Source organism: Montipora capricornis, chromosome 14 (assembly GCF_036669925.1).
Source record: "Montipora capricornis isolate CH-2021 chromosome 14, ASM3666992v2, whole genome shotgun sequence".
In the NCBI taxonomy this organism is placed as follows: Eukaryota; Metazoa; Cnidaria; class Anthozoa; order Scleractinia; family Acroporidae; genus Montipora; species Montipora capricornis.
The window spans coordinates 41175548-41185547 of record NC_090896.1 but is presented as its reverse complement, the minus strand read 5'-3'; the positions used below and the strand labels follow the sequence as shown (position 1 = coordinate 41185547).

The 10000-nt window shown below is 38.1% G+C and overlaps 1 protein-coding gene across 4 annotated transcripts in view; it reads right to left on the bottom strand.

Annotated features, from left to right (window-relative positions):
- The window catches only part of LOC138033800 (stimulated by retinoic acid gene 6 protein-like), a 67782-nt gene that overhangs the window by 8493 nt on the left and 49289 nt on the right, over positions 1–10000 (bottom strand). For all 4 annotated transcript variants that reach the window (XM_068881632.1, XM_068881634.1, XM_068881631.1 and 1 more), the window contains exons 12-16: positions 8565–8640; positions 7867–7942; positions 7347–7395; positions 5814–5937; positions 658–765 (exon numbers count right to left, since the gene is read on the bottom strand). In XM_068881632.1, the coding sequence (XP_068737733.1) occupies positions 658–765; positions 5814–5937; positions 7347–7395; positions 7867–7942; positions 8565–8640 (433 nt within the window). The remainder of the gene's footprint in view (positions 1–657; positions 766–5813; positions 5938–7346; positions 7396–7866; positions 7943–8564; positions 8641–10000) is intronic.

The window sequence follows — 10000 nt, the reverse complement described above, 5'->3', positions numbered from 1 at the left end:
TTGACACAATCACATTTATATCGCTAAGTATCTTTTCATTATTAGAAACCCTAAGTTTAAAAAGCCGGGGGAGACCGCTATCCTGGCGAGCGAAATTTTCACTTCCGGTTGCCGTCCGCAGTCTCAAAAACGCGCGTGCTTAAGCTCCCTGTTAATGATGATAAGGATTATCGTCGATGTCAATGATGATGATAAAGGCCATGATGAGGTTGAGAAAATGCTGAATGATGACAAAGGTGATGGGCTCAAGATATGGATGATAATGATGAAGAAGATGATCATGAGGAGGAAGATTTAAATAAACGTCATTATTATCCAACTGTACTAGTTACTACATTTTACAGAAAACGTACGAAACGAATACAAATATTCCATGACATTTGTACAGCAGAGAACCGGTTTGACTATTTGAGGTGCTGACCTTTGCCCCCTGCTTGTCACGTACGAGTCTGTCACACGCTCTTGGTTTACAATTCACTTGCTAAAAATATAGTGCGAAAAAGTTGGATAATAAAAAAGTTTATTCAATGATTTAGTCCTACGGTCTTTGGATTCGCCAAAATACAGCAAGACTCGTAAAAATATCCCACGATACTACAAATTAAATCGTGTAATAAGGCACATATTTTTTGTATTATAATTGAGGTATAATGGAACCTGTTATCCACAGTTATGGTGATGTTCGGGAAATCTCTGTCGCAGAAGACAAAGAAAGCAAGGAAATACTGGAACAGCCACAAGAAAATAACCGTGGCGATCGTGGGCCTGAAAGAAACCCGCAAGATGTGAGTACAAGACTGCAAGCTAACTTCAACTAGCAATTCTAGCAAGTATCAAAACAGGGGTTTTGAGAGAGGGTAAGAAACCCTCGCTGTGCTTTTCATAACTCCACAGGAATCTCAAGTTCAACACTAACCTGCAAACTACTTTTTGACTTAAGTCAACCCTTTCTTTTTACGACAACCAAAGATGTTAACTAGTCAATCTATGCAACTAGTGCAATTATTCATAAAAGAGACAAGAACTACGAAACATGTAAAGCACCATCTCTTCACGGGCTGATTTCCCGGCTCTATAACCATACCAAATGTCTTACCAATGATATTATTTAATGAAAAAGGATGTTTGAACATCTTTGGATGTCTCGGCTCAACCTTTGAGACCCTTTGGTTTCCCTTTGGAAAATTGATTGACAGAAAACAAAACACTGCGTGGTGAGGGCTACATTCGTAGAAAGTAAGGTGAGGTAAGGTAAGGTAAGGTAAGGTAAGGTAAGGTAAGGTAAGGTAAGGTAAGGTAAGGTAAGGTAAGGTAACTTCATTTAAACACGGTATTTCCTTCAGGTATACATTTACATTGAAGTATGGAAAAACTAATTTCCTAACTAATCTAGAATCTAAGATAAAAACTAAAATAATAGGATAAAACGAAAAAGTCTGCTTTTCAAGGAGGCCGTGTGTAAAAACAGAATATCGCTAATTAAATCATTTTTTGTCGAGCGAAATTTATGTCTCTTAATTTCCCTTAAATATACTAGAGGATGTCAATTGCCGCACCTCCACAGGCAAGCCGTTCCATAACACACTTCCGCTGTAAGAAAGACTTCTTTTATAACATTCAGTACGGGGTTGCGGAACAGCGAGCTTGTATTCATTCTCTCTAAGGTTATAGCTACTTAAATCGCAGCGACGGACAAAACGCGAAGTCAGATATTCTGGAGCAGTGTTATTTACAATGCAATGCATCATTATTGCTTTACTTACTGTGCGCTGATGGACAAGTTTCGACCACTTTAAATTTTGAATAATTCACCATTACTGCAGTCACAATTAGAGAAAGTCAGAACGCGAGCGGCACGATTCTGCAATTTCTGCAATTTACAAGAAAGGTTCTTAGAAGAGTTTCCCCATACTACATTACAGTAATCAAAGTGTGGCTGTACCAGTGAATTGTATACGTTAAGTAGAATCTGAAAAGGGAGAAAATACCCAATATGCTTAATCGCACTTATGCCAGAAAGATTTCCATTGATGTGAACACCTAGGGATTTTGAAGTCGAAACTTGCTTAATCGAAAACTTGTTAATTTCAATTATGGGATTCCTTTCTAGCGTTGACAGTCTTTGCCTAGACCCAATTAATAAAAATTCTGTCTTAGTCGTGTTTAGTGTAAGTTTGTTCGCTGCAAGCCATATACAAATTCTATCTAAATCTATGTTAACACAACGCTCTATTTCTTCAACATCATTGCTCGCATAGGTGATACTAAGAGTATCGTCAGCATACATTCTTGGTTGTGAATGCGTAAGGCAATTCGGAAGGTCATTCGGAAGGTCATTTATATATAGTGCAGTGAGCGTCTTCTCGAATTTAAGAACTGGTTGTGTCAACTGATTATGAAAGTGTCCGCTGTTTCTAAGCCCTCCTAGCACCTCGTGTGTTTTGTTTACCTGCAGTTACTGCTACTTAGTGGAAACTGAGAGCAAGGTTTTGGTCAATTGTATTGAGTTGACCTTAGACTTAGGGTGTGGATCTCTACAGAAAATCCTCAACATAAACCATGGTGAATGTGGACGAAGAAAGGGCCCTTGCTCCTAGCAGGCCTTAAATGGCCAAAGGGTGCGAAGAATCTGCGGGTTTACCCAAACAACCTCTGGTGTGGTTAATGTAGGTGGCCACAGTGGGGGTGCCATCCAACAGAATTGATGAGCCGCTGACTATTGGCTTGCCCGGAAGGAACAGGGTTCTGGAAGAGGCTTTATGACAACTTGAGGAGACTGTATCCAGATTGCAAGGACTCTGAACAAAAACTTGTGTGACAAGTGCCAGTATTAGAGAAGAAAAAAAAGGAGTTCTGCGACATTGAACTAGAGGAGATGAAAGAAGAACTCAGGAGATTCGAAAACGAAGAGGTTTCCTGCAAAGGTGAACAGGACGAGCTGCGTTTCCCTAACCCCAGCCAACAGCCCAACTTGCGAAGTTCTAGAATTTATGGACACGAGGCACTATTACTTGATGACCGACCAGGAAAGAACAGAACAAATATTGAAGATTATATGGCGACATCTAAGCCTGTGGAATCATGAGACAAAGAGTATGCAACGATTACAAAACAGAAGCTGCTCAAGAAACTGAAAAGCACTGCTAACTTGCAATCCCTGGACCCAGATAAGATTCATGGGGACTGGCGGAAGACGTAAACACATTACCAAGGTAAAGGTAAAGGTACACCTTATTTAACGTCGGAAGTTCCTTTACTCTCTACAGAGTACTCTCCCAGGAACCAAACAACTACGACGCCGCCTGCACTGCGAACTGCTTGAGTAGGTGACAGAAAAAATGTAAATGCTGTGTTTATGGTGGAAGTGCACTTAGCTATCAAGATACAGTTCACTGGCACCTCACTTTTAATAAGCTGAAAGAAACACTTCAAACTTAACAGAAAAATGATTAAGAACCCCAACTGGCAGGTGGCAATCAGCTAGGTACATTTACAAAGGGAGGTAGAGTTGAATCCGTGACAACCGGAAACAAATCCAAACCAGAGGCTAGAACACAATTTGAACCCGGCGCAACCGCATGCAAACCTAACGCCCAAACCACTGGACCACGCCGCCTCCCATGCAGTGCTCATTAGAGTGGTTTTCAATTGAGTGTCGAAAGTAACTAGTGGATTATTTTGGTTTTGCATTACTTCACTCGCGCCACTTTTTCAATAAATCAGAAGTGAAACCAAAACCAATCGTGGCTCGCGCGAGCACATTTTCCTGCACTTCATGTCGGCTACGTGTAATTACTTCGAGTTTGGATTGGTTTACTGGATTGTCTCCGCCCTTTTTGATTGGCCAAAGTAATTACTTTGGTTTTGGTTTTACGACACTGATTTGAAAAGCCCTCTAAAACAATGGAAGATATTGCTTACTGACAGCCGAAGAAACACAATAATATGTATGTAGTAGTAAGGTATTCAGCAGGGATTGTAAGCTGGAACCTGGAAGAAAAAAAATCCTCACCGTGGATACAGCACCCGGCCCCCAAAAAAAAAAAAAAAAAAAAAAAAAAAAAAAGACAAAAGAAAAAGAGGAGGTAGATCAATGACTTAGTAAACTGCTAAGATAAGGCACGGGAACCTTAAATGAGAGTAAGAAATCCCAAGCTCTTGAAACGTACTGAAACAAATGTGAACAATTTGCCGAAATTTAAAGAGAAATAATGCCTGGAGAGACAGGGTACTCAATGGACGTTCCTCAGCATAGCTAAAGGTGCAGACAACAGTGAAACAAATTGTAATCTTAAGATATCTATAAAGAATTTTATACTTCCCGCTCAAGATCGAGCGAGCCCTGTTCACAAGAGGTATCCAAGCTAAAATATATCATCTCTGTGATTCACCAGAGAAGACAATGCGGGACCAAAGGAGAGACAATGGCACATATTGTTAGTGGCCAACAGTGATCACTCAGAGCCACAACCATGTTGCGCACAAGATCAATTGGTCTCCCTGTGGAAAGTACATCAAAAGGTCTAAGTACCAATGGCGGCACCAAGTCTTGGAAATTGCAGGGAATCAGGACTGCAAACTCTTGTGGGACATAAACATTTTCATTAATCCAATTGCCATAAATGTCCTGTATGACCTAACACCTCACTCTAAACATAAAGTTCCATGGAATACAGATCGTCTGAAAAACACTGTTACCATAAAATATTCGTAATGTAGGATGTTTATAGTGGTATTACGATTTATTTTTTCTATCATATTCGGCATACCCATGTAAGTTGTATTTTGTACGTTTTTTTTATTGTCTGATTGACCACAACCTGTAATTCAATTACAACTGCAAGAGATTTGAATAAACGAATTATTAATATTATTGAAAGAACTTTATGCAAAGCAGTTTGTGACGTAATTTCAGGAATAGACCCATGCCTCTCACCATCTCATTAGACAAGTGACTGCCAATTTTGTACACTTAACGGTACTCATGCAACCTTATAGAAGCACAATAGCAATCAGTTAAATAAAAAATACATGGAGGCAAAATGCAACTTTTTCGGAATAAAGAAAATCGAATTAACATTTTAATATAAACATTGCATGAACTTTAGATAGTTTGTTAACTTTAAAGTTGTTGAGTCATGAAAACATACGAAATGAGATGCAAGCCAATTTTAAGCAGCCTCACGGCATGTCCCAGCTTAAAAAATACATCCATTCGGACAGCGTCTCGGAAGTTCTGCTCCTTCCACAAACACAAGTGACGATAACGGGCTTACTAGAGGGGCCTGTGTCCTGGTAGTACAGTTCATTTAGCACAGTTTTACCAATTACCGACCCTTACTGGCTATGCAACTCAATGTTAACCAGAAATTACTTTTAAACAGCACTAATTGAAGCTTTGTGCCAAAAAACACACAAATGTTTGGCAAGTATACATAATTTAAGTTACAAACAACTGAGATAAACGTTGAAAAACTGTTAGGCTGAACAATTGCAATCCCTTTTAAATTTCTGCAATAATGCTCATCACTACCTCCCTTTGTATTTGCTGTTTTATTCAAACCTTCCTTCAACGTACGCCTTAATTTGTTCTTTCTTCCGTTTGGCTTGATTTGGTTGCCAGTTCCCAAAAGTCACTGAATTTGGCTAAATTTCATGACACAGCCCCCCTCCCCTCCCCAACAATCAAACGTTGTTGTTGTTGGCAATATAAAGTTTACAGGCTGGAAATAATTCAAGAATGGCATTTGTAGATCTATCTCGTCAAATGGGTTAAAGGATTAAGCAAAAGTGTACACAATTCTGAACCTCACAGGAATGCAATTCCAGCTTCTGTCAATGCATCCAAGATTTCTGGAGGAAGACGCTCGGCGTACTTGAACAAGAATCCCAATATTAAACAGACAAGCCACAGTGGAAGTATCAAGATAAAATAGCCTTAAATTAAAAAAAAAAAAAAAGCAAGCAGATACAGTATCATACCATACCAGAAAAAAACAAAACAAAACAACAAAAAAAAAACAAGAAAGGGCTCTGTTCATACAGCCTGAGCAAACCGCTATCCAGTTAGCAAAATTGGTACAGTATTAGACTACTACACGCGAGGTTGCGTGAGATCAAACCATGGCCAGACCAACAGTCATGGTCTTTATTCAACTAAATTCAGAGAGGACTTCCACGTGTCCTTGGATAGGGTCTATAGACGGAAGCCCCGGTCTCACAACCCTGGCTGTTAACACTGTAGGATGTTGAAGAACCCACTCACTGTTTGAGAACAGTAGGGGAGAGGGTTCCCCATGTTGTAGGCTATGTCTGTCAGCATGTGGTTGACCTGTCTGGATTAACGTATTGGGCTTCTAAGCAAATGAGACTACGTATGTTTAGAAACACACATAATTAGTTACAGGGCGGTTTTGAAAAGAGTCAGCAAATTCACCATCACCCACATATGGGAATGTAGACAGTAAACATGAAAGTTCCCATAATCCAGTCCTCAACTAAAGATCAATAATTGCAATTATACTCAACAACAACAACAACAACAACAACAAAAAGTGCCAACCTTTATACCTTACCTACTGCTAGAAATAGCATATGCCTGGACTTAAAGGGATGATTCGTGATGGATATCAAAATGAAGCATGCGTGTAATTACGCGCATTTCAGTACATACGGGTACTACATTAAAAAAAAAAGTAGTGACCACATCAAAGGGATATAGAAGGTGATATGATGTTGCAGTCAGTGCAAAAATGCCTGACGTGTCTTGAAAGGTTCCCATTTCAATTCTATCATGTTGGCCATTAAGCAATAGGTCCAGGTGACAATATTTTGTCCTGCTAGGCTGCTAGGATTCCTAGGGAAGCCTATTGTAGCTCTTTTAAGTTTCTTGTGCATGGCTTAGTAGTAGGGTATCCGGGCTAATAATCGGAAGGTTGTCGGTTCAATTCCTGCAAAAGAACACTCTGGTTTTTTTTCCTGAGCAATCCTTGAGTCCCCCCAGAAGAAACTATCTCTTCACTGCATTTACACAACCTTAGTGAAACTCACAGCTTACTTGGGGTCATACACATCGTAACAGTTCCCATTAAGAAAGCCAATTGGAACAACCTGAGGCCTTATTTTACAAACAAAGTTGTGGAAAGGTGTGGAATGGAGAAAACGTTCCTAACTTTACACCATTTCTTCGAAAAAGAAAGCACTTGAAACCTTCTTTAAAAAAAATCAACACATTTTTTTTTCCCTATACTGGTTCAAAGTTATGTCTTTTTCTGAAGTGGAATTTCTGCTTACAAGCTAATCATGATAGTAATTAACCTGGTCACAACCAATATTAATGTTCTCACCTACTAATGTGTAAGCTATCTGGTATCCAGAGAACCTCAGACTTCGTCCCTGAAATAATAAATTCAATGGGAAGATTTTATGATGCTCAATGAGCCATGCAATACACAAGCTAACATCAATTTGTCAAAGATAAATACAGTGCACAACACTAAGGGCAGGTAACACGTTTAAGGTAAATTTTAGTGATGCAAGTATACAGTAATCCTTGCCTTACCTCACATTTGATTATGAATTGGATGACGGTTAAGATTTGGATGAAGATTGCAATGAGGATTGTGATTGGAATTAAGATTACACGTAATAAAACTGTGTGAATCAAGACTCCAATCCAGAGTGCTGGGATGCTAATTGGATTGGATGTTAAATGGAAGTTAATTATGTTAATTGGATTGGAAATCTCTATCCAAACCCTAACTTCGAACCCTAAGCCAAGCAAGTGCATGATGGAAAAAGGAAGAAGAAATCAGGCAAGCAAGAGGAAGCAAAGAGATACGATTTAAGAACAGAACAAAAACTTACAACCAACTTCCTGGGAGAAACTGACACATCACGACAAAACGTATTTTCACCACGATACATCTGGATGATATGATCTCTAGAATAACAGAATCAAAATGAATTAAAAGTAATTGGAGCCGCCAGCAAGGCAATTTAATTTGTCTTCTTTGTCAGGGAAGATATGCCTTGTCATGTGCATCATGTATAAAACTTAACTATACAATATGTAGCCTTGCTGGAATTGTCATTTTCCATCAGAAGCTATGGGCTGCAATGATTATTGAGTTATCATGTTACATGCCACTAGAGTGGTGACTAGACGGTTGGCATGAACAAGTTGTCGCAGGATTCCACATTAGTCCGAAACGTTTCCAATAAGTGGAGTTCAATTCTCGATTCTTCAAGAATCTAGTGGAATTTTCTGCTGGCAAATTGATTCCCATAGCAATAAGCACACTTCCATCCATTTTGGAGTTGTGTTAAATAAGCAGTGTCTGGGTGAATATCGCTTTTCAAAAAACACACTGAAGCAGGTGCTATTTTAATTATCCAAGGGAAAAGACCTGTTTTGTTTGAATCAAAAGCACTGATAACTTGACTGGTGCACTCTACTACACTGTTTATCCTTGAAAAGTGCAGCAACCATAACCCACCTCTTTAATGCATGGTTTAGTGAGTTTTATTATGCAATCAAATATATGTACTGCATTTGGACTCACCGATGACACTTCATAAAGTGCAAAAGCAATATCGCAGAAATGGCTGAACACGCAACCACAGACCCCTCCAAGGACCCTAGAGAAATAAATAATAATAATAATAATAATAATAATAATTGAATAGAAAAACCTTTATTGAAAATCAGTCAGTTAACACAGAAATTATTAACAATATAAAAAAATATTCTGTTCCAATTATAAAAAAACAGTTCAAGTTCATTGTTCATTTACACAAGCAAACAAAAACAAAAATATATATGCACATTTTATTGCTATGATTAGTATTAATATAAATAACTTTATTTTTAATTCGAATAAAACTGTTTAGAAATATATCTATAAGTATATAAAACAATCACAAATCTAAAAAACTATTCCCAGTAATAAAAAAAAAAATAAAATAATAATAATAATAATAATAAATAATAATAATGATAATAATAATAATAATTATTATTATTATTATTATTATTATTATCATTATTATTATTATCATTATTATTATTATTATTATTCTAACACTGGGCTCAATAACATGCAACCGGAAAGACTCAAAAGTTAAGGCAAGGTACCAGAGTGACAAGCATTTGGTTTGATTCCAAATCTGAGTAAGATGTCAGCAATCAAACGTGGAAGAATAAACTAAGCAACACTAGAGTAATAAAACTTGGCTTATTCTCCAGCCCTTATATCTGATGCCACGCAAGGTATTTGAATTCCATCAGCATGGGAAAACTTCACTAAGAGCAGGTTCTTGTTACCACACAGGGGAAGGAAATGCAAGTGATGTTTGATGAAAGGTTATCTCCAAGAGTTTCCAAATTCTCCTAATAGCAACAGAAAGGAGCCCAAACAAAGTGTGTGACTGTTTGCTCCTCCCTGATTGGATGATAAGAAACAATGCCCTTCTTATAACTTCATCATCATCCAATAAGAGAGGAGCAAACAGCATGACGGTTGCAAGGCAGCACATGAAAATTGATCTGGCTATTCATCTGTGGAGCTTTTAATGCTGGATTTTTTGATATTATTTCAGGTCTAGCGCTTTGAGTTTTGGACTGATTACAGATATAATGGAATGAGAGGAAACCTCTGGCTTTCAGGTTCCCTTTTGCGTGATTTGAAACTTGGACGATGGGAATTTCCTTGGTGCTGGAGCAGTCTGAAATCGACCTTTCCACCCTTGTCTCTCTACTATACGCTCAGGTGATGAATGTCCACGGAAAAATCAGTCAAATCGCTAAAATTCACTGTTTCCAGCTACAAGAACATCAATATACAACATGTAAGGTAAAAATACGTTTATTGTGATGTTATATTTATTATAAACATTAATTGCCGTACATTGCGATAATATGAACTTTGTCGATATTCCCATTACAAGTCTCCAAAAGATACAAACAGTGAAGTAAACTGTCACACACTTTGTGTGCAGG